We start from the raw sequence: 25770 nt of genomic DNA, 5'->3' as shown, positions 1-25770 counted from the left end.
AATTTGTAAATATATTTTACAAGTGTTTTATAACCTAATTGGTATTTATGCTGCTTAAGGGTAACCTTAAAATATACAGATAGATCAGTGGGCATTCCTTGTCAGAAAAGCATAGTTAAATAGAAAAGTAACAACTCTATGCCCTTTTAAATCACTAAAAGATATTGTCACAAAATACCTATTTAAAATAAGCATTAGCTAAACATTTATATGAAATCATTCTCTAGAGTGATACGATTTCCCATGTGCAACTAACCGAATTCCCAGTGTAAAACAAAACCCAACTTTTTCTCCAGCCTCGTTGATTTTTGCCACTTGCTACATCTTCTGGCACTTCGAACAAAGATTTGGGTGTTCTTTGTTTTTAAGATAGCTCCTTCAAAGTCTTATACAGCTCATTGACTCTTTTAAAGGAATTCCTAGAGATCAAAGTATTATTTTTCTAAGTGTTTTATCTCTAAGGACTTATTAAATGGATCCTTTGCAATTCTCTTATAGCCTTGATTTTTCTCCAACAGGTATTGCAAGGACTTTCTGTGGCTTTTAGAAAAAGACTTGATTAAATTCACTGAATTGTTTGAGCGCAGCGCTGTTATAAATGAAGTCCTTCCTCCCAGGGATCACCACTGTTCCTCCTGGTTTAACTGTCCCAGCCACCCAGTGGATTCTTTATCAAACAGACATTTAGTGAGGACTTGTATGTCTCAGGCACATGTGAGGCCCTGCTGACTGCATGGGGACCAGGCTGTGCCATGGTGGCCACATGGGGAGGAAGGCAGTCTAGGACTACAAAAAGTAACCACAGAACGAGGTGATGGAGAGGGCCTTTGAGTGACCTGCTGCATGCACTCCCAGACATTATTGCACATAAGCCTGGCCCACACTTCTGCCAGAGGGCTGTTTTCCTTATTTTACAGATTAGGAACAAAGATTAAATGGGAAAGCTAGGATTTGAGCCCAGTTTCTTTACTCCAAACATATTCTATGATACCAAGTGATTTGTTTGTTTTATTCCTTTATTATCCCATACTGACCTAAGCATACAAAGGAAAGGACTCTCCCAAATAGAATCCTGAGCTATTGAGTCTGTCTTGGGTGTTCGTTTGTTTTCCATGAGATTAGAGTGGAAAGTCACTTTAAAGAGGGGGGAAAAAAGGATAAAAGAATCATTTCTATTAGCTAAATTTTTATTCTCAACTCTAGGTAAAGTCTATATAGAACATATTGTAATACTTATTCACTTGTTTGACTTTCTTTTCCTTTCAGTGGAATTGGATCACAGAATTGACTTTGAACTCCGAGAAGGCCTTGTGGAAAGCCGCTATTGGTCAGCTGTCACATCTCATACCGCCTATTGGTCATCCTTGGATGTTGCCCTCTTTCTTTTAACCTTCATGTACAAACATGAGCACGATAATAATGCAAAACCCAATTTAGATCCAATCTGAACTCTTGAAGGACACTAATGGCCCCAAACTGATTTCTTCCTGTTAAAATATGTGTGTCAAGATATGATGGAGATTTCAGGTTTAAGTGTGTTTCAGTTTTGTTTAGGGCAAGAAATATTTGAATTTAAAGCACTTTATTTAAAAAACAAATATTTTTTCAGTCTGAAAGAAGTTATTTACACTTTTCATCATTTTAATTATGAGTCTGACAGAGCCTCCTGCAGAGAATCAAGCAAGACCTGGAATTGAGTTTGGGTGAACTACGTTATAAATCACAATCCAATTTCCCCCAAATATAAAGGCATATTAATGAGTTGAATCTAATGTATTAACCAAAATATGTTGTAACTCTAAAATGGTCAAGATCCAGTGTAGTCTACGTAAAGACCACAAGGTGTTATTACTGTTGTCGATTTCTGCAAAAGCTTCTATTTCCACAGGTCCTTTGACAGAAGAGGATAACAGAGTTTAAGGTGTTTTTGAATTTAACTTGCTTAGAAAAACTAATGCTAAAAAAAGAAACAATATTTGAACTACTGTATTTATAATTTATTACCTCTAACTGCTTTATTTCAATACATGAAGCATTACATTTTTAAAATGTTTCCTTTGAACAATTTAAGAACCACATTTCTTTTCTATAGTGTTAAGACCCTTTTTTCCTCAAAACTCCATCTTTGTACTCTTCAGATGAATATATAGACACTGTGGCATACTTTCAGTATTTTTGTCATTAAAAACTTGTGGTTTCACATAAATAACACTAGTTCAGTTATTTTGAAAACAAAATGAACTTTTCGTTATGTCACATGTACCTCAGAAGAAAGCTAAAGTTTTCTAAATTTGACACAAAGTACTCCATCATGGCTACATTTCATTAACCTTATGGGAAAATTAGTAAACAACTTTGGAGTGGTGACTACTACAACTATTTTCAATATATAACCATCTGTGTGCCAAACAATTAACGTATATAAAGGGATGGAGTGCCACTCACAGATTTTACTTGTGAAGTGTTCGAGAAAACATGGTTGAGACACAAGACACAATAGATCAGGATCCCGAGGCACTGGAAGAGTATTCCTCCGCTGTGATTGTCTCCACAGTGCTTTTCATCTGAGGAGCTCAAAGTGCTTTAAGATTCAGTCATCTCTGTAGTACTCCTTGAGGTAAGTAAATGAGTGTTTTCCTCCTGTTTCGTGTTAATACACTAAGGCACCAAAACATTTTAAAGTGCCTTGAATTAGATTACAGAGCAAATAGAAGAGCTCAGATTGAAGCTGCACTGTATTCTTTTATATGCTATTCAGTGACTACAATTCCCACGTGACCTCTTAGTAGTTTGCAGACAGTAATAATAACAGAAGTTGCAATGCGTAATTTGGAGAGAAGACTGTGAAGCCGATATTTTGTCCTACTTGTCGTATGTGTTCTGTGGTTCTCACATACAAAGGAGGAGTTACTTAGAAGAGACCAGTAGCCATCTCTACCCCAACTAACTCACTTTTGAGTGGCTTCCCCTAGGTTCCACGTAAGGTGCTGTCTTTGCTTATCTTCCAAGGATTTTCTTAGCTGCCCAATAATTGTCAAGCTGGGAGCAAAGTTGGTCAGTTGTGCATCTCACCCACTCCGTTCTTTACAAAAAGCCGTGGAATCTGTGGGCTCACCTGTAGGTTTTCCTGAGCACCATCAGTCCCTTGTCCTGGGCTTTCATGGAATTTGCACAACATAAAGCACTTCTTTTGAGTGCTTAAAAAGGCCCCGAAGCCCCGTGACCAAATATGTGACTCTTGCTATAAAAGGCATTTGATGAGATCTTCGCAAAGCTGAAGCAATCTCTTTCGAATTTAGAGACTCCTGTGAACTCAGGTCACTTTCATACCCTGTTTTATTTCATACGTCTACTTTAGTTCTCAGGAAAATTAAACTCCTGTCTCATGTGACCGTCTCATTAAAGGTACTTTAAGCATATGTTGCTGCAGGTGGTGTGACACTCGTATGTCTGAGAGCTTTAAGGGATTCATTCTTACCAGTAGAATGCGAGGAGTCCTTTTTCCTGGGGACAGTAAGTCTATCAAACCTTTTAATTTGATATGGAAGAAAAAGAAAAAGATATTCCCATAGCTATAGCAGATTATCTGCTTTTCTTTTTTCACGTTGAGAAAACAAAATCAAATTTAACCCCACGGAGTTTATCTGAGTTCTTGAAAAGAGCAACATTTAAAACCCCCTTTTCAAAATTAGCTATTCTGGATTACTGAACAGGTGTTTTGTTTTCAGTGTATTTCATCAACAGAGAATAGAGATGGTGATCTTGACTTGATAGTACTCTTCTTGTTTCCATGTCTCTGCATGTTATCATGGAATGTACTTGTATATACTCAAGTAATATACAGAGTATGTGTAATTCCGGCTTGATTTAGAAGCTAAGTCCGTTACTGAGTAACATTTTGCAACTTTATTCCAGCAAGTACTAAATTGGCCAAAAAGTTCTGTTTTTGATACCATTAAAAATTTATTCTCTATTTTGTGTACACGCTATGATGATTCTTCAGAGTACTGGTCATATCGTTCTATTTTAATCCAGTTAGGGTCCCAAGAATTACCAAAACTTAGAATAAGGAGAATGTTTTGGATTAAATCTTACCGTATTTTTACTTTGAAATTGACCTTTGCTAAAGCCTTTTTGTTAGTTCGTAACTTTATTTTCTTTAAAAAAAAAAAAAATTTAACATTTATTTGAGAGAGAGCACTAGTGGGGAAGGGGCAGAGAGAGAAAGAGACATAGAATCTGAAGCAGGCTCCAGGCTCTGAGCTGTCAGCACAGAGCCCAACCCAGGGCTCGAACCCACCAACTGTGAGATCATGACCTGAGCGAAAGTCAGACGCCCAACCGACTGAGTCACCCAGGCACCCCTCATCACTTTATTTTCAGCAGTAGTTATGTTATAATCCAACATTACTGTATTTTAAAACATAATTATAAAGTATACTGGGCTTCCCAAGACCTATCCCTTTATAAAATGTGAAGCAAGCCTTATGAATCTTATCTTTTACCTCTTTCTATTAAAGCGCATCTGTCAGCCTTTGAAAATTCTCACACTGCACATGTTCTGTAGAAGCCTCCAGGCAGTGATGTGTGAACATTCATCTTCATTCTTTTTCTCTCTGTTGTTTCCTCTTTGGGGGCTGAGGTATCTTAGTCTGCAAGGCATTTCACACACCATATGCCAGGTTTGCATTCCCCTGCAGAGTAGCCGGGGAAAGAAACCGTCAGGGCAGTATCACAGCTCACCACTCATTTCAATGATGGCACCTGAGCCCCTTAAAGTGGAGCAGACCAGACCTAGAGGTTTTGCTGTAAGGCCTGCAGTAGAGGAAAAATAGTTGAATGGCTTTCTGATTAATTAGGTTGGTTAATATTTCTGTCTTCTCAGCTACTACATTTGGACAATTGAGAAAATTGAGTATGTCTTAAAAGTATTTAATGTCTTTTTAAGTTTAATCTCTATACCCAATGTGGGGCTCGAACTCACAGCTGAGAGCAAGAGTTGCATGCTCTTCTGACTGAGCCAGCCAGGTGCCCCTGTCTTAAAAGTATTTTTAAACAATCCTGTTGGCATGGAAACGGAGCTAAAGAAGAAACGTGTGACACTAAGTTAGGGTCAAGGCAGAGCTAAAAAGAGGGTATAATAATCATACACTAGAGAAAGAACTAGAATTTTACTAAACTGAGTGTTGGCCAGTTGACGTCTGTGGATATTCTCAAGTTGTCTCTTACCCATATTCTGCTGTCATTCCTGGACCTCAAGCCTCTGCCAGGAATTGGATGGTCCTCTGACTGAATTTGAAACACCTGCATTAAATATTTTTATGGTGAGGTATGGGCAATATGGGTTATAATAACTTACGTGAAAAACTTTTGCTGTACCTACAAAGAGAAGATTTGGTAGGAAGCACCCCCACTGAACTCTTAACTATATTTCCTCTAGATGGATCTAGAGAGCCCATACAACCCACACTGTCTTCCTGTGTATTCTCCTTTTGCATTGGTCCAGGGGAAAGGAAGTTGCAAGGAAATATAGTATTGAGTTTAGAGCAGTGTTCAGAATGACAGGATCTAGAATTTCATCTCAGAGTTCTTAGTAGATATCAGTGCTGTGATGAGAACAGCCTCAGTTATATACATCCTGTTTCGGTCTTCAGTGGATGTTTGTGATAATTACCAAAGAATCCTAAAGTTTCAGGGTTTGTACAGATTTTAGAGGTCATCTGGTCCAACCCTGTTTGAGTTTCATGTGAACATTTGAATAGCATAAAGTCATGAAAAGTAAAGCCAGAGGAGAGGCAGCATGTGAGGTTCAGCACAAAGACTCAATGAAAGACTGAGTACACAGCAGTAGAGAAGGGAAGTGATGGAGTCTGTATGGAAAAGTAACGACTAAGGATAGAATTCTAAAGCTGGAAGCAGCATAGAAATCAATGTTTTCCAAAGCATGTTCTGCAAATGTCAACAGATGTTTTTTTTCCAGAAAATACGTTTGGGAAGTGCCAAATTTAAAAAAATCCTTTACAGCAAGACTCTAGGAGTCTTTGATACACTAAATCCAGTAAGAATCTATCTGGTACTGTTGGGGATCAACCAGGGTAGGGAAGTTTTCCCAAACTTATTCAACCAGACTTTTTTTTTTTTTAATTGGAATCTACTTTGAGAAATGCTGATCACATTTTGTTACTTCATTTTACAGAGAGTTGCCCCTTCATGTGATTTCTTCATTTGACAGGTGACTACTCCCACCCCGTAAGAGCACGTGGCCAGCCAATGACAGAGTCAGAATTAGAACCTAGTCCCCACCCCTGCACCCCCCACCCCAACCCATTCCCAGTACTGCCTGTTTCCTTCCCCTAGTAGATCAGAACTTCTGAAGAGCAGAAACTTTCAGTTTTTGTGCATCCTTCCCACCCCACCCAGTCCTCTTGTGTAATCTGAAGCTTTACTGGCTGCAGGCTCTTGACAAGTGGCTCTGGGTGTGGGTTCCCCAGTTGGTCTCCTTTGTTTCCAAGGCACTCATTAAAGAGTGTCCTACCGGATCAGGACAGAGGGCCTCTCAGGTCTCAGACTCAACATACTCAAGAAAAAGAAAAACCAAAGGATGAAAAAATTAAATAAGAAAAAAAGGATACCCCAGAATCTTTTATTCGTTTTCCATTTTGGTGACAAATGCAACCTTGGTAGGGAAGTTGCGTAGCGTCAAATAACATTTGATATTCCTTTCACTCCCTTCCTTAGTGTTTGTATGTTGGCCTTTTATCAGTTTATGACAACTCCCCACCAAAATGGTACCAACATAGGTTAACTAATAGAAATTTTTTAATTTAAGTACTTTTTGGAGAATAGGAAAATTTTTGATGCTGCTGTGGGGGTGTGTGTGCTTGTTTCCCACCCACCCCCACCCACCCCAAATAATCTCTTGGCAGATAGCAGGAACTTTTCCCCTGCCTTTGTGTTTGGATAAGGGTGGGAGCGTGCTTAGTATTGTCTGTTACCTTATGGTTTTTCACTTATTCGTAACTTGCTTCCTCCCCACCCTGCTGTTGTCAGGATATGTTGGGGAGTCACTCTTTAGGAAGATTACATGTGGTCTTCTGTTGGAGTAAGATGAAAAACAAGTGTATTAGCACTTCACCCTTAATGATTTCTCCTGGAAAACATCGAGCATTGTTCATACCTTCCCTTGGCTACACTACCACATGCACTACCTTCTCTGCTTGATCTCTGAAAATATTTGATTCCTGTGAGATTTGTCATAGAAAAATATAGCCATTTTTGGTTCTAAGGTTGTCATAATAAATCCAAACTCTGCCAGTAAGAGTCTGAGGAGCTTTTTGCTTTTTGCTGCTAGGTACATTTCTCAGAAGTAGCCAGCACTATGACTCTCCCGAGACTCTTATGTTGTCTCCTTTTTTCAGCTTCTGTGACCTCTTCTTTTTTTTCAATTTTTTTTCAACGTTTTTTTATTTATTTTTGAGACAGAGAGAGAGAGAGAGCATGAACGGGGGAGGGGCAGAGAGAGAGGGAGACACAGAATCGGAAACAGGCTCCAGGCTCTGAGCCATCAGCCCAGAGCCTGACGCGGGGCTCGAACTCCCGGACCGCGAGATCGTGACCTGGCTGAAGTCGGACACTTAACCGACTGCGCCACCCAGGTGCCCCATTCTGTGACCTCTTCTAATGTTCACCCACTCTCCCTAACGGTACGAAATGCTGCCAGTGGTTGCAGTAACGACTCTTAGAAGGTGGCCTTTCTCTTTTTCCTTTCTTACCTCTCATTTTCAATAGTCAAGAAAGGTTAATTTTCTCAGAAACTTCAATTTTTATGGAAACGTTACTCCTATTTTATCTCTGCAGAGATCTGCTTACGTGGCAAAAAAAATAATTTTCTTTTTAGAATTGTTCCGTTTTGATTTTTCTCAGCTGGAGCTAGTGCATGCACATTTAATAATGTCAGGGAAGCAGGTGGGGGGGGGAGGGGGTAAATGTAGTTTTCTCTCAGATTATACTATGTTTCTCTAGCTGAATCGATCCATTCATTATCTTATTCACTAGGGGCAAGCAATTGTGCCCTATGGTAACAGCCTGAAAGAGTAGACTATTCTAAGCATTCTTAGGATCATAATCCTCCTGATCCTATACAGTTTATGGTAATCATCCCCAAAAGTTTATGAAGGGTAAAATATACTAAAATCTACACATTCATGAGCTATGGCCACAGTACCACCTCCCACTAGGAGGATTGGTGGCCACAGGGACACACTGACCCCTTCAAGAACACCAAAATACATGTAAAGAAAGAGATTGGCATGTTCAGATCGTGTACAGTTTAATCCATTACAGTTTACCAGTCCAGAGTTCAAAAGATGACCACAGTTCTCAAGCTTTCAGGCTAATCTGAATATGTGATAAGTGATAGAAATTAACCCCATTAACCCATGCCAATTAGCTACATGCTAGCATGGTTCCACCTCCCGTTGGTTGGTGCCACAGTGACTGAAAAGTAGGGTTTTAGATGTATGCTGTAAGAATCCAGGAATTTCAGTGCTGGACAAAAGTAATTCCTTAATGGGGTATTGACCTTAGGTGGGGAAACAAGTGGCCAGGATGGCAGGACTATATATAGAATTGAGGCAAGATAGTGTGAGGACTAGAGAAAGAAAAGGCAAACGGGACTGGAAGAGGAGACTTGGTGCATGGTTGTGAGAGTCTGACAGCTTAGATGTTCCAGAAAAGTTAGCCCAGAGTGATGTTTCTGTGAAAGGGGAAGTAGAGTAACATAGGTCTGATCACAACATTCCTTCAGTTGAGCCCTTTGACGACTCCCATTTATTAGTGCAGGCTCCCCGTGACCTAGCCCATCCTAAGTCTCCTGCCTGACCCACTGCCTATCCCTGGCAATCAAATTTCTGTGACAGCAAACTGCATCCCATTGGCCTACGAGTGCATGCGTTTTAGTATAATGGTTACCTGTCGTACTCGTCTGCCCAACATCTTATTTCTTCTCTTTTTGGGTCCTCTTGATCTTCTCATGAAGTACCACCCCAGCCCTGCCCACTCTATATGGTTCTAATAGAGCTACAAATCCTACAAAAGTCTTCTTGCAACCTTTCCCATGTCTGGTTAAAATTATATTCTGCTTTGTATGAGTCCCTATTAACACAGCTCTATCCTAGCACTGTCTGTACTATGGCCTGGCAATGGGTACAGTGATTAGCTTGGAGATAGGCCCATGACTGAAACTAGACTGAGCAGAGACTTTTCCATGCGATCTTATTTGCTGGCCTTGAAATGCAGATAACCTTCTATGGCTATTAACTACAATCCAATGTGATATGAACATGGAGCTCTCTGTGGCCAAACTCCACCCCTTCCTCCTGCAACATAGATTATGTCCATCTGCTATGGGAGAGAAGGCAGCATCCACACATGAGCAGGGCCAAGAGTTCTGGGAGAGCTGAAGCCAGATTTCCCAGTTACACTTTCCTTGTATTTGTGTAAACTATTTTGAGATGCGTTTCTGTCCCTTGGAAATGGAAGAGTTCAAATTAATGATCACTTGACCAAAAATAACCTCCACATCCCTAATGAAAATTCTCTCTTTGAGGACAACGTCCTGTGAAGCCTTTCCTCAATCCCCTGGTTGAAATTAATTACCGCTTGTGAGCCCCATGCTGTAGTCTTTTCAGATTGCTATTGCAAAAATAGCATAACCTGGATGCCTTATAAACATGTCTCACAGTTCTGGAGGCAAAGAAGTCCAAGACCATGGCACCAGCAATTCGGTGTCTGCTTCCTCATTCACATGAAGAGGAAGGGGTAAGGACTTTCTGGGATCTCTTTTATAAGGGCACTAATCCCATTTGAGAGGTCTCCACCCTGTCACCTAACCTCTTCCCAAAGGCCCCACCTCTAAACCTATCACATTGGGGATTAGGTCTCAGCATATGAATTTGGGAGAGACACATGTTCAGTCCATAGCACCCCCCTATTAGCAATGTATACCTCAATAGTTGCACTGGTTTCATTCTTCCTTGACTTGGAGTTTGTTTATATATCTATTTTCCTCATTTGTAAGATCTTTAAAAGTAGAGAGCATACCTAAATCATCATTGGACCCTCCATAGGGCAACACATAATAGGTTCTTAAATTTTTTGAATGATATCTAGACTACTATGTACCAAGCTCAATTCTAAGAACTAGGAATAACAGTGAATTTTAAGATGTGAACATTCATGCTTTCATGGAATTTGCATCCTAGTGGGAAAACTATCTGATGAAAATTCATGGGAATTGCTGAATTGGGAAAAACCTTGAGGAAAGGCAAACGCGACCTGGAACCATGAGGCTCAGACAAAAGGGACCTTGCTTTTTACCACCACCAAAGAAGGCAAAATGAGCTCTTAGGGCGTGGCAAAGGAGTGGGAAGTACGTCAGGATAGAGTTCAAAATAGAACTTGAGCATACTTTTGAAAGCTAGTCCAATTAACCGGCACCAAATGAATGTGGCCAGCTAGATGCAATTACAAGCACTCCCCAACTTGGGCCCGTGGTAACTCACTGGCAGTTTCCTACGGAGACCAAAAATTATTTACTTCTTGCCATATACTCTTCCCTAAACATAACAATGCATGTTCACATCTCTCTACCTTTATACTTGCCATCCTTTCACCCTGGAATGTGTTCTTTTTTCCCATTTATGGGACCGTTACCTATTTTGAAGTCAGTAATCACTGAATTCATGATTGAGAAAAAACAAAAATCAAAAAACAGTGCTTTCTCAGTTCCTTCCAGCTGCAGAATGTTTCTCTCTATACTAGACAGTAATTTATGATTTACCCTCTCTGCAACTGAAACATAATGGAAGGAGAAAAAGATGGCATTCGTGAGAAATGGTAATCGGGCAATTAATTTGTGTGAGAGACTAGAACATTTTGCTTTAGTGTTTTGTTTATAAAGAGGGGAGTGTACTCCCAAGTTTCAAATAAATATTAACTTTGGGACTACAACTTTTGGGGGGGAAGGGCTAAGGTTTGTACCCATATATAAGTATGCCCCAAGGTCAGTCCTTATACAAAACTTTGCCTCTGATGGTTGGAGCACATGCACTAAAGATGACTTATGTGGGGAAAGGACAGTGGAGGGGAAGGACAGGTCTGGGAGAGAAGCTGGTCCCACAGGTAGTGACAGTGGAAAGTTACTCAGGCAATGGGAACAACTGGGGTGTCTTGTCTGGGGGCTGTTGGAGCCAAGTTGGAAAACAATTGTTTCTGACACATCAAAGCCTGGGAATTTTTCTCAACTGGATCTATGGTGGTAAACATTTGCTACCACCACCTGTTTTCAAAGTTTTCCCTGCTCATTTTTCCCCCTCAACTGTAAAAAAGATTTGATATGTCTACATACATAGGTATGGAAGCCTACAGCTTGCCAAATTTATTAAATCCTCACGAGTGGCTTGTATATAAAACCACTGTTAACCTGTACCTAGCACTGTCCTAGGAATATTAGATGTATTCCTTCATCCCCTCACAATACCTCTACGAGGTAAACACTGTTGTCAGGCCTTATTTTCCAACAAGGAAACCAAGGCACAAAGGTTTAGGTAGCCGGTGCCTGGTCACACAGACACAAGATGATGGTGGAGCCATGTTGTAGGGATCCTTAAGCCTGTGCCCTGCTGCCTCTCCCGGCCTAATGTGTGGGAAAGTGTTCCAGATGGGCCTCAGGACCACACTCCACATACATATCCGTAGGAAGAGGCCTGGGAATTGTGACTCAGAATTCTAGCTTACTCCCCTGCCTGTGGTCTCTATTGCTGGTAAAAGAAATAACCACAGTGCTTGCAAGTAGAATAGAAATGCGCACATTTCACAAGAAAAATTGAGCAAGGTGATCACATCCTACTTTGCCTCCTTCAGGGCTGTGAGCAGAAAAGGCTGATGTCTTGACCAATGGGTTGCTCAGTGAGTATAATCTTACCTATATTTCTTTCAGTACATACAACAGCTAAATATTCTTGCCTAAGAATAAAATCATCCTGGGAATGGTCAATCCACATACCTTAGGTTTAAGAAGACTGAAAATAACCTGTATTATACTCTGTCATAATCATCCAGGAACCACGTTTTTAATGGTGTTAAGTCTTTTCCAGAATTCAGACCCTGAAATCTTTCAGAATATAAGTACAAATTAAATATAAAGACACACACACAGGACATATATCAACAATCCTACTTGACAGGATTTAGACTGAACACTTTCTCAGGACCTAGGACCTCCATAATGAATTTGTTCTTCTCCACTTAACTGAGATTTGTTGAGTCCTGTGACCACAGAATCTAATAATACTTCATGTAAGTTTCAAGATCTGGGAGCACAGTCATGTTTGTAAAAGCGTTCCTCGTATGACCTGGTTGAGACAAATTCTATCAAGGAGAATCATAAAATGTGTATTATGTCATTTCCTCGACTTGTAAATGCTTTCCTAACTTCATATGCCTAATTTAACATAACAATTTCCTTTTGCTGCCCATTTTGCCTCACCTTTTATTAATTTCTCATGTCTAAATAGTTAATATTTGTAGCCTAAGGTGTGGCCATTATAGTGGGAGTAAAAGGCAACTGATAGATGACATCACACCATCACCATTCTCTGTTCGGAGAGGTCTAATCTTGTGATTTTGGCAACACTCTTCCTGCTTAAAACAAACCAAGGAATCATCTAATTAAACAGCTATCCCATTAATAACTCCTCTTTATATTTTCATTAGCTAGATTTTACAACCTGTTCTCTGCCTTGATAATTAAATATTTCATCATCCGTATACCTTTAAGTTCATTGCTTAAAACTTGCCCCATGTTTTTGCTTTTAGCCTTTGTCCTACTCTTTGGTATGTCGCTAAACAAGCTGAGCATTCAGTAAACTATGCTTTCTGATTCTTGCATAACACTCCAGAGTACAGTAGTCTTTTTGTTTTGGAGGGACAAGCTGAAGAGTGTTCTCGTTTACGTTATGGCAAATAATCTCAGATGTTATATAGGTACATATGTACTACTACACATTTTTAAAATATTTTACCTAAGTCAGCTCATAATTATATGTGGCATTGAGAAGAAAATGCTGACTGAAACAAAACGGTGAAAACAATAATAGTTTTGGAAATGTAATCCAAAAATACACTCAGATCTATGTCAACGCGTGCTTGGGTCCTAAGTAATTCAGTAACTCACGCAGGCTCTTTGTCAGCTCTCCCCATGTTAACTGAGCCAGGGTGATGGTAGGACGTGCCTGGGATGCTGCAGATAATCCACTGTTTATCAAGTCTTGGCTGACCTTTAGTAAGTGGCCATTTGTCAAAGGAGGCATTAAAGATAGCTCTTAAATCCATTTGATATTTATTTAAGAACTTGAAGATCCTCCAGCTGGAACACCAGTGTGCCCAGGTATGTAATGCAATATTCATAATAGAACATTCTCTCTCAAGTTCTTTGCCTTCCATAATCAATTCACAAAGTGTCCTTCATATTTGCACCCTTGTGCCTGAGCATCAGTTCAATAAAGAACTTATTTACAACTGCGGTACTTCTAAAAATTGTACTCCACAAATCCTTGGGCAGACAAATGCCATTGATCCCAATGTCACATTCAGGAAGTCACTGATCCAAGTACCATATTCAGCAAATTCCCAGGCATGACCAAACTTGCTAGAAAACCAAAAAGGGAAAATCTGGGAAGTAGGCCAAGATCCTGGGTGTCATTGTACAACATTCAAGCCAACTCTGGTTTCAAAATTCCTTTGAAATTGTTACTCCATGATAGGAAGGCATTCTGTGCTTGGCCACAGATCATCACACAAGAAATACATTTGCAGAATAGTTGCTGCACATTGCTGGCTTTTTGCAATAGGAAAATTTCATCCTTGGTAGAAGAGTATGTTTTGTTTTTGAATTTGTGTAAAATCTGCTGGTGAGGCATTACCAAATAGTAGATACAAAACCAGTTTAGGATTTTTTATCATATGTAATCTTGGGCTAATCCTTTATCTTCTATCTTCCCTGCTGTTTCCAAAGATGGTGTGAAGAATCAATAATTGTTATAAGCATCAGGAAGACATGACTGAAAAGAACAATAAGAAATGGTAAGTCTGCAATGATAAACTTTAGCAAGTAGTAGTATTCCTGAATAATTTATTAATGTGATGCAATCTCAATAAAAATGCAACAGGATTTTTTTTGAAGCAAGACAAACTACTTCTCAAATTCATATAGAAGAAAAAGCTAGCTGGCAAATTTCTTAGGGGAAAGAAGGGCAGTAAGGGTGATTAGACCTATGATAAAGTAGAACATACTATGAAACTACTGTGATCAAAATGATACAAATAGTGTATGAAGAGACAACAGAGACCAATGGAATAAACCAGAAAGCCCAGAAATGCATCAAATAGACAAATTTAGTATATGATAAAGATGACATTTTGAATCGTTTCATGAGAAGGATCTAAAAGTCTGAGATACACTTTTCACCTGTAAGATTGACAGCAAAAAAAAAAAAAAAAAAAAAGCAAGCAAGTGAAAAATAAATCGAAAAATTTAATGACATGCTCTGATGATCAGGGTACTAGCAAACAGGTATTTTCAAATATTTGCTAGTGGAAACATGAATAGGCACAACCCTTTTGGAGGACAGTTTGACAATAACTATCAAAATTGAGAATGCTCACACCCTTTAACTCAGCAATTTGCTTTCACTAATATACCCTTCAAATACTCTCTTATCTGTAAAATGGCCTGCATACGAAGTAATTCGTTGCAGAAATGTTGGTGAGAGCTAAAAATTAGAAGCAATGTAAGTGTCCACTGATTGGGATTAGTTCAATAAGTGATAATGCCTTCCTAAAATGGAATGATCCGCAGCTTAAAGATACTTAAAGAGAAGGCAATTCTACCAAAAGAGCTAACCTGTATATACAGGTATGGAACAATCCGCAAGCTACATGTTCAAGTGAAAACCCAAATGCAGAGCAGTGTGTACACAGTGTAGAACGTGGAGTGTATAGAATGTGTACTTGGGGGCAAGGGGATAGTGTATCTTTCAGATAAGAAGCTATTTCTAGTGGTTTCCTCTGCGAAAGAGAAGTAGTGAGGGACAGAGTGGGAACGACTCACTTTTAGTTGTATATAGTCTTTTGTGTCTTTTGACTTTTTAACTGTGTTCATAAATTACTGACCCAAAAGCTTTCTCTTCTATAAGAAACAACGAACAATATAACACCAATAGCAGAAATAAAATAATATGAAGAATAATCTCTGAAAAATTTACATACCACAGTCTAAATACCATAGAATATAAATGTTTCTTATTCTTGTGAAAGTATTGAACAATATGATTATTATCCCAGAGGTGGGCATTGGAAAATTTAGAATATAGGAAATAGGAAAGAAATATCTTATCCAGACATTTGGAGGAATAATGGGTCAGAATCTCTTAAAAGGACAATTTAACTATCTGTCTCAGTATTCTGAAAGAGTTTCAGTAACTGAGTATCGATCCAGACATGGCTTTAAGTCAGCGTGATAACCTAAATAACTTTAAAAATCATAACACTTGCCCATGAATCCTGGCCTTTGCATGGTCCAAACTTTTTAGGAATAGTATTTAAGTATGCTCAACGGGACTTAGATTGAGTACTTTTCCCACAGGACCTAGGAACTCCATAAATGAGTTTGTCATTTTGTAGTGTTTTACCTTTGAATTGTTTCTTGTTTCTTTTATGCGGTGAGTAATGTAAGGCAAGGGGGAGAACGTAACTCAGATGGCTATGAAATCTGGTCCTTTCTATGATGGAGAAGCAAATTATGTAAGACCAAAACTGACTGTAGCCACTTCTGCCTCCTAAGGACAATGGAATAGTAGTTCCTACCAGTGAGGAAATATCTGGTCCCTACTTCACACAGAGGCCAAAAAGAAAGGTCTTTGCTGGTACTCCTGGCAGGCTCCAGGTTCACATTCGCTTAGATGAACCATAGTTTTGCAATCCATACCAATGAGTTTTGGGATATGCAAAGGCAAGCCTGGAAAAGATCAAAATAGTTCTGCAGGTAAAGAGAATGGAACCAACGCATTGAGAGCCCTGAGAGCCCTGGTAAGTTAAAGGTGACAAGATGTGAAGAGGGTCTCAAGGGAGAAGGAACCAAGCAAACTTCTGTACAGTTTGCTCCATATTCAAATGTCTTGTATGAATGATAATGTAAGGTGGAGGGAGAGCAAAGGGCTGCCATTCCTCCCTTGGGGACAAAGAAGTGCACAATACTAACCATGGTGGGTCAAAACAGTAGATAAATTAATTCTCCAAAATCTGAGGGAATTGGAAAATACCCTAGGAATTGGAAATTACCTAGATTTCCTTGAGGGAGAACATAAGAGCTCAAGCTAATTTCCTTTGAATTTCAAAGGAGAAGGTTATCCAGCTGACATATGGCATATACCTCCCTCCACTCAAAACCTACACAAGAGATTGTGAAATGGTCCAATACATTTTTTATATCAACAGCATTAGGCCGGCACACAGGGACTACTTGGATTTCCCACTCCTTCCTCTAAGAATAAAGTTTCAGAGGTTTCAGCTAACCCAATCTCCAGCACTTGGTCAGGAAATTAGACTTTTAAGACCTCTCATTTCTCCTGAGATCCATAAAAAACTTGCTTCCTCCAAAGAACTTCCTAAAATTCTTCCTAAGTATTTACTCATAAAAATCTTTCCATGGTTTTTTTTCTAGTACTCTCGTGGATTCATGTGTTACTATTTAAATCCATTGCTCTATCTCAAATTTATTTTGAGATATAGAGTGAATTTTTTTTTCCAGCTAGTCACTCAGTTAACTGTCCAACCATTTTTTATTGAATAATCAATCGTTTCCCTATGGAGCTAAAAGGCCACATTTATCATACTAAAATTCTTCACAAGTCTGTCTCACTCGCTCTCTCTTCCCTCTCTCTCTCTTCCTCCTCTCAAGAGGAAGAGAGAGAGAGGGGAGAGCGAGCGAGCAAGAGAGAGAGAGACTCCAGAGAGAGGGAGAGTGAGAGGGAGAACAAGCGAGATCCCCTGACTTTTTTCGTGCGGGAAAATTCCTCCCCTACCCTCAAGGTCTTCCAGGTGGACTAAGAATTAAATTTACGTGAGAAAAAAAGAAATTTTTGTTCCTTGCGAACAGAGACCCAATAATGAAATTGAGAGTCAAAGAAATGACTAAGGCATGCAGTTTTTATACATTTTATACAAAGGGATGATAGATTTATGAGGAATTTGCAGGTTAAGGAAAACAGCCATTTGGGGGCTTTAATTAGAAAGGAATTCTATGCAGAATTGGGGCTGAGGTAGTAAATTAGTGAAAAAGTAGCAAAGCTTATTTTATAGCTTTCTCGACTTCAGTGTCCCTATTTCTGTTGATAAGGATGTCTTTTTTACTTCTCATTACAGGGATGCTATTTTTCATAAAGGACATTTGTTTCCTGCTTTCAGGGGAAAAGAGGAGGGTCTGAGTGTCCCTCCTCCAAGTGTTTCCCGAGTAGGTTCAATTTAAAATAATCAATAAGCCCTTACTGTTCATTTGCAGTTTTATAATGTTACCCTGTCTTGTAGGGTTGATTTCTCCTCATTCTTCTTCTTTTTTTTTTTTTTTTTTTAAGTTTCTTGGCTCTCACTTTGAAGGGTGTTTGTTGGTTGGTTGGTTTTTTGCTTTCCAATAAGAACTTTAAAATCCATTTTTCTACTTCTAAAAAACTTGTCTTTGTGTTTTCACTGAGATTATATTAAATTTCCAGATTAATTGGGAAGATGCAGAAATCTTTGTTGACTTGGCAGCCTCCTAACTAACAAAAGGATAAGTTCTTTCATTCAGGTTTTGTTTTGTGTCCGTTAGAATTTTGGAAAGTTTTCTTTGTATGAATTATGAACACGTCTTAATTTTATCCTGAACTATTTTGCCTTTTTTGTGACCATTACATATGACCTCTTTTGCCCATTATGTTTTCTCAGCGTTTGTTATTTATCTGTCATTAGGCTGACCCACCTGAAATTGCCATTTCTGTAAGTCAAAAAAGGTTCAACATTGGCAATCTCATATAGCTTTCCTAATAGCAACGCTAATGATTCTTTCATGTGACTTTATTCATAATTACCTTAGTGAAATATTCAGGTTGTTTGCCATACTTTTTCAAGTGATTTTCTCAAGTTTTTCAGGTATATGATCACATTGCCTATAAATAATAATTTATGTATTTATAAATAAACATTCATCTTTATATTCTATCTTTACTATCTAATTTTTATACCTCTCACTTATTTCTGTTGTCTGATTGTATAGGCTATTACCTCCAGGATAATGATGGTTGGGTATAGTGTTGAGGGTAACATTCTAGTATTTGCCTATATAGCATGTAGGGTATGTATGTATGAGTGATATAAAATGATTATTCCTACTTTATTAAGCATTTTAATCAAAAATGGTTGAAATTTTCAAATGCTTCATCAGCGTTTATGGAGATGACACTATGATTTTTCTCCTTTGAAACATTAATATGGTGAAATACATAGATATATTTCATAAGATCGAATCATCTTTGCATTCCTTATATGAATCTTACTTTACTGTGGCACCTGGGTGGCTCAATCAGTTAAGCATCTGACTTTGGCCCAGAAATTCATCCATTTTGTGCATTTAAAAATTGTTGTTTGCATAGAACTGAGCAAAATCAGCTTTTAGAAGTCTTTTAATTTCTCCCATGTCTGTGGTTATTAAATCTATTTTCATTTCCTATTTTAAGCACATGTGCTTTCTCCATTAAAAAGAAAATAAGTTAATTATTAATTTTGTTGGTTTTTGATTTATCAGTACTACCATTTTCCTTTGTCCAATTCTTTATCTTTATGCATTCCTTCCTTTTGCTGTATTAAGTATAATAATGCCAATTCCTGTGTAGGTAATATTTTTGTTTAATTGCTTAAATAAAATTATTTATTGTTTAAATAAAAGTTAATATGCCATTTATATTGCTCCCCATATAAACAATTGTTGAAAAAAAAAAAAGTTGGGAGAGCCCTGGGTGGCTCAGTCACTTGAGTGTCTGACTCTTGATTTCAGCTCAGGTCATCATCCCAGAATTGTGGATCAGGCCTGAGGCAGGCTCTGTGCTGAACATGGAGCCTCCTTAAGATTCATATTCTCTCTCTCTCTCTCTCTCTCTCTCTCTCTCTCCTCTCTCCTCTCTCCTCTCTCTCTCCTTCTGCCCCTCTCCCCAACTTGCTCTCTCTCTTAAAAAAAAAAAAAAAAAGAGATAATAAAATTTTAGTGAGGAGAAATGGAATTAAGTCCTTAATTATTTTTTTCTTCTAGGTAAATATCATGATAAATTTAACTGTCATGTGGTTCTGTATTTTGGAATTGTTGACGAATCACTTTTCCTAAGCAATAAACCTAGTACGACAACAGGAGTTAAAAGGATGCTGTTTTTATTGACTTTCTTTAAAATGGCATTCCTCCGTTCCTTTATTTCTTAATAAATTATTATACAATGGGTCAAGCTATAATATGAAAATCAAGGAAAAATACATCCCTAGCTTCTCTCCCTGCCAAAAAGTTGGTTTATCTAATGTGCGGATCCCTAGCAAGCATTCCTTGCCTGTGCGTGGTTTTGGTATACTGAGACAGCTAGTTACGTTCCCTTCAGTTCAGTTCAATCCAGCAGTCCTTTACTGTGCGCTTTGACTATCCTAAGTGCTGTAGGGAGAATATTCCATAAACCATGCTTCCTCCTCTCCACACCTCCCCACCCTCACGCGGAGGAGCTCGCAGCCCATTCCGTTGCTCTTCTAGCCTTAATCAGACTTCACAGAGAGATGTGTTGCAAGACAGGACCGAGGGAAGGAGGAATGGCTGAACCCAGATCATTTGCCATAACTGTGAAAACAAGGAACAAAAGTTAAGCTAGTTAATATGCATGCTCAGTAGTCAGCAGGATACTCACAGCAGTATTACTTGTAGCAACCCTCAGGAGCCTGAATGAAGCTCTTGTTTGACGCTCTAAACTCTGCCAGTATTGAATCCCCTGATTGTATTCTCTGGGAGAAGACATGGTCCCTGACTCTGCCAAGGAGACTTGAAGGTGGGGAGGCCTCCGTTTCCTCCTACCCTCTCTCAATGCTTGACGCCAGGGCATCCGGGGAGTGGTAGAACCAGTTTGCGTACAAGCTTGCAAAAGAGTTGAATTACCTTCAGAGGTTTTGATTTCTCAAAAATGCAAAATATCCTCAATTATTTCAATTCCATTCCACATAAAAGTTGGAAGAAATAATCAAGTAAGAAATGAATGTATAACATTATTTCATACTTGAAATAGTTAATTCAAAATAATCAATATTATCCTCAGGGACACTCTGATAATGGAAACAGCCTTAGATGTATTACGAAGCTTTGGGGAAGGACAGGGTTTAAGGTTTATTACTCACGTGAACACCTTAGAAACTAGAAGGCAGAAGGCAGAGCAAGAATACAATAGTATATGCTAGGATACCTTTGGAATATTTCAGTAAATTTACATCTTGTATTTCTACTACAATGGAGTCTCTGGAACAATAGTTAGTTTAAGAACACCATTGGAGTAAAGGATATCTGCACCCCAGGAATAAGGGCCCTGAAGAGGAAAGTGTTAGTCAGATTGGAGTCCAGGAAATGGTCCCTCCAAGGCTCACTCTCCTGTGACAGGAGTGTCCAAACAACCCTCCCTTCTTATCCTGGTCCCATCTGAAAACTCTCAGCCCTCACTTTCTCTCTCCTTTTGTGATATAAACATAGAGCTCAATATTGGTGTGGGGGATGTTGTTTTATTTTTAAGGCCATTTTGCATGTTTTTGTATCATATTTTTATAAAATTATTTCAGCAGTAATGTAATTTGTGGGGTTTTTTTTTTTTGCAAAACAATCAGGTTAGCTTTTATTTTATTTTAATTTTTTTAATGTTTATTTATTTTTGAGAGAGAGAGAGAGAGAGAAAGAGAGACAGAGCATGGACGGGGAAGGGGCAGAGAGAGAGGGAGACACAAAATCTGAAGCAGGCTCCAGGCTCTGAGCTGTCAGCACAGAGCCCGACGGGAGGGGGCTCAAACTCACAAACTATGAGATCATGACCTGAGCTGAAGCCGGACGCTTAACCGACTGAGCCACCCAGGTGCCCCTATTTTATTTTGTTTCTTAAATGTTATTTATTATCAAATTGGCTAATGTACATTGTGTAAAGTGTGCTCTTGATTTTGGGGGGTAGATTCCGGTGGTGCCTCGCTTACATACAACATCCAGTGCTCATCCCAACAAGTGCCCTCCTCAATGCCCATAGCAGTAATGTAATTTGAAAAATCATAGAATGTCTTCCCTATGGCTTTTCTTTTCTTTTTTTAATGTTTATTTTATTTTTGAGAGAGACAGACAGACAGAACATGAGCAGGGAAAGGGCAGAGAGAGAGGGAGACACAGAATCCGAAGCAGGCTCCAGGCCCTGAGCTGTCAGCACAGAGCTGGACGTGGGGCTCAAACTCACGAACCGTGAGATCATGACCTGAGCCGAAGTCAGACACTTAACCAACTGAGGCACGCAGACGCCCCTCCCTATGGCTTTTCTAAGTTAGATTTCTCCAGCTCCTCGTATAGACTCATTAACTTTCTGGCCATTCTCCCACTGTACATATTTTAATCTGTCCCTTTTTGCCTTAAAATAAAACACTCTGAACAGGAAAATATACTCAAGTTGTCGTTCACAAGAGCAGAAGAGTAAATAAGATGGCCTCTGACCATCTTTGTCCTGCCCATTGCAGCCCTCTGGCAGCCATGCCCTTTTATTGACAACCATTACATCACAGTTCGCGAGGTCTATTTCACATGAATTGCCAAGCATCCAGGTCTTCTCAGTTGATTTTTGGATCCTGAACTCAGAGATGTTGTACTTATCAAGGTTCTTGATGGTAAATAACAGAAAACAACTATGGTTTCATAGCAGAAATGGACTGTATTTTGATTCTCATGGCTCTTGGAATCAAAGAATGGTAGAAATGGGGTGCCTGGGTGGCTCAGTCGGTTAGGCATCCGACTTTGGCTTAGGTCATGATCTCATAGCCTGGGAGTTTGAGCCCTGCCTAGAACTCTGTGCTGACACCTCAGAGCCTGGAGCCTGCTTCAGATTCTGTGTCTCCCTCTCTCTCTGCCCCTCCCCTGCTCATGCTCTGTCTCTCTCAACAATAAAAAAAAATAAAAAATAAAAATTAAAAAAACAAAAAACAAAAAACAAAAACAAAGAACAGTAGAAATGAATCACATAGGAGCCCAGGGAGGCAAGGCCCAGATGAGCTGTCAGCACAGGAGCAGGCTGCTCAGGACATAGCACTTTCCAGGAGGACATTCACTGTCCCAAAGCTGGCATCAGGACACCTACCACCTCTGTGCTGGTTCTACTGTCATTAGATATGCACCTCATCCTTCCAGACTCCCCACACCTTCCCCCTTGCAGAGCCACCATGAAGCATACCTAATTGACCTGAGCCTTGTCATTACCCCTTCAGAATATAGTCCCAGGTGGCAGCATTTGATTAGTTGTGCTTAGATCTTGTCCTTGCTTGTGGTCCCAGGGGGATAGTGGCACTTTTCGTCTCTAGAGTAGAAGAGAGGGCTGCTTCGCTATCATTATCTTAGGATTCTTCCTAAATAGGAAAAGATTTTAGATGCCGGGCAGCCCAAATTATAAATACCTATTATACCTATATTTTCATTTTGTGGATATGGGTTCATTACTTGCAAATAATATCTTTCAGGGACTGATTCTGTCATCCAGTTAGTTTTCATTCCTAGATTTCTGCTGCTACAGACTTGGTAAGCTAGATTTTCATGTTTCTCCAGACTCCAAGGATTACAGAGGATAGTGTCAAAGTACGTATTGTGACCAGGCTTCCCTGGGGTTTGAGGGCCACACATTAATCTTCAGGAAATGGTTGTCTAGACAACCAGCTATAACCCTCCTACTTGATTAATCACCCAGTATACACACCTCTATCCTGTCACTTAAATGACAGATATCAAGAAAGGTTTTCTCAGATGCCTTGAACAAATCTTGATACACTAGATATCTACCAGTACCCTTATCTACCAATCTATTAAACCTATCAGTTTTGTTAGTTAACATGTTCTGTCCAGCGACCACCAGAGATATGGGGATAATAAGGTAGCCAACAAGGATTTAAAACATAAAGTTTCCATTCTTCATATCTCAAAGGTAATAGGCATTAAAGAGTAAACTAATTATGTTTTTTTCTCTTTGCTCATAATTATGTTCTAATTATGTTTTTTTCTTTTTTTTCTTTTTAGTAATCTCAAGAGACGAAATATGATTGAAGAAGAAATCAGTTTTCCTGTCTCATTGGACATGATTGTGTTTAAAGGGGAATCTTCATGATCACAGCAGGTAAGTCAACTCCAGGACAGTTCTCTCCCACATGGCTCAGCACGCTATTCTTAATTTAAAAAAAAAAAAAAAATTAGAGAATTCCAGGTAAAAAATTATAACCCATGACGAATGAAATGAACATAGTTTTAAAAAAATTTTTTAATGTTTATTTATTTTAGAGAGACAGAGAGAGAGAGCAGGGGAGGGGCAGAGAGAGAGACAGAGATAGAATCTAAAACAGGATCCAGGCTCTAAGCTGTCAGCACAGAGCCCAATGCAGGGCTTGAACCCACAAACCACAAGATCATGACCTGAGCTGAAATCAGACGCTTAACCGACTGAGCCACCCAGGCGCTCCTGAACACATAATCTTTTAAAGGAGTAAAGCAAATATTTACCTACAGTAATCAAACAAGAACGGGACTTCACCAAATACCACAAATTTGAATAACTAATTGGCAAGTAAGGCTCTCGAGTCATCCACATTACTAATTATTTAATCCCAGTTTAAATGATTAATCCTGATTGTTAAATAATCCTCGAAGTCTTCTTCCCCTCAGCCCTAGGAGGAGGATGAAGTCTCCAACAGGGTGAAAGAAAACTTGTCCAGGATATTTAAGAAAATTTCAGAGAAGCGGAGCACACATCTTCTAAGACTGCATATTGCCTAGTTGATGTAGATCTCCTTCATCCCCTGCTATCATCTCAGGTCCCAGCAAAGTGTGAGGACCCACAATTTCCAGCCCTCAGACTGTGGTAGAGAGGAGAACACCCTGGAACAGAGTGCTTTCGGATATTTATAGAGGAAAAATAATCCTGATTCAAAACAAATAGAGAGTAGAAAATCTAGATAGAATGTGAGCAGATGGGGGAAAAAAATTACAAAGCTATTTTACAAACATACTTGCTTTTTACCAGTTCAAAGGAAAAAAGCATAAACATGAGAGATAGATAAAGGGTCCAACTTAGAAAAACCCTAGGGGGAGAAAAGGAAAAAGAAAAACCCTAGTAACAAGGGAATTGCCTACAAATGCTTTATACCACAAAACAACATTTTAAGAACATGAATTAAATAAAACATGAGCTCAAATAGCCTGTGATAAAAAAAGAAAAAAGCAGAATGAGCTGGGAAAAAATTGAGGACAAAAAAACCCACATAATTACAAAATAAATGATTAAAGTAAAAACAGCAAGGAACAGAGTAAGAAACAGCTAAAACTTGAATTACAACATAAAGCAAAGATTGGATATAACCACAGTAAATGCAGTTTTAAAACAAAAAGAAACTAAGAGATTAAAGTAAGTAGGAAGGGGGTAGGTAATGGGGACTGGATGAAAGTGCTCTCATGTAATGACAAATGGTGTTCCTGAAGTAGTAAACCCATCCAATTAAAAATACTGAAGAGAATGTCCCTGAGACCAAAGTGACTCTGCTGAATTAAAGAACACGCTGTGTTTCAGGAAACTTCCAAATGGACCGCTCAACCCTAAGACCTATCTTCGCCTCCTGACTGAAGTTCCAAAGTAAAGAAAGGATTCTTCAAGCATTCAGACCAACAAGATCAAATTATCTGCAGGGGACGTACTGACCTCAGAACCCAGTGGCAAAAGACAGAAGCAATGACTAGCGTGTAACCCAAGAATATCTTAACAAAATAAGTTGCCATTCTAGTAGATAGGCTTTCCAAAACATGAAAAGGAGAGGAAACCCAGCACCCATGAGCCTCTCTCAAAAAACTACTTAACAATAATAGGCTGGCAGTTAAGACAAGAATTAAAATAAGAAAAAAAGGAACAGAGAAGCCATATAAAAGGCTCTAGGTGAACACCAAATCCACTTACATATAGGCCAGTACAAACTATTGGACAGTCACTTATGAGAATGTTGAGGTCACAAACATGTCAGTATAAAAATAATGTAAAAGTTAGAAGGGATGTTTAGATGGGAGTCTTGTGAAAACATTATCTTCATCTTTTACAGAAAAGGTCAATCAATGCTAAAAAAAAAAAAGAAAGAAAGAAAAACATGACTTTCACAATTGCTTCTGAATTTTATTTATTTTTTTGAGAGAGAGAATTCATGTACAGTGGGGAGGGAGGAGGGGGAAGAGAAGGGGGAGGGGAGAGGGGCAGAGGGAGAGAGAGAATCCCAAGCAGGTTCCACACCCAAACTGACTTGGGGCTCAATCTCATGAACTATACATCATGACCTGAGCTGAAATCAAGAGCCTGATGCCCTGCTTCTGAATTTTAAAGAGCTTATAAAAGCTAACATTTCTCATAC

The 25770-nt window shown here is 39.1% G+C and overlaps 1 protein-coding gene and 1 long non-coding RNA gene across 6 annotated transcripts in view; both read left to right on the top strand.

Annotated features, from left to right (window-relative positions):
* The window catches only part of DDHD1 (DDHD domain containing 1), a 108913-nt gene extending 104940 nt beyond the window's left edge, over positions 1-3973 (top strand). For 4 of the 5 annotated variants that reach the window (XM_047862402.1, XM_047862400.1, XM_047862399.1 and 1 more), the window contains one exon: positions 1267-3973. In XM_047862402.1, coding sequence (XP_047718358.1) covers positions 1267-1448 — 182 coding nt within the window. In that variant the 3' untranslated portion in view covers positions 1449-3973. The remainder of the gene's footprint in view (positions 1-1266) is intronic. The other variant, XR_007152925.1, reaches the window with a different exon arrangement.
* A 3979-nt stretch (positions 3974-7952) lies between these two features.
* LOC125167262 (uncharacterized) lies at positions 7953-25567 on the top strand. Its single transcript, XR_007152721.1, has 3 exons — positions 7953-14142; positions 23408-23504; positions 24948-25567. It is a non-coding gene; the product is annotated as an uncharacterized LOC125167262 (long non-coding RNA).
* Positions 25568-25770: the final 203 nt, after the last annotated feature.

Source organism: Prionailurus viverrinus, chromosome B3, assembly GCF_022837055.1.
Source record: "Prionailurus viverrinus isolate Anna chromosome B3, UM_Priviv_1.0, whole genome shotgun sequence".
Classification (NCBI taxonomy): domain Eukaryota; kingdom Metazoa; phylum Chordata; class Mammalia; order Carnivora; family Felidae; genus Prionailurus; species Prionailurus viverrinus.
Note: the sequence above shows the minus strand (reverse complement) of the source record. Positions and strands in the feature narration are given on the sequence as shown.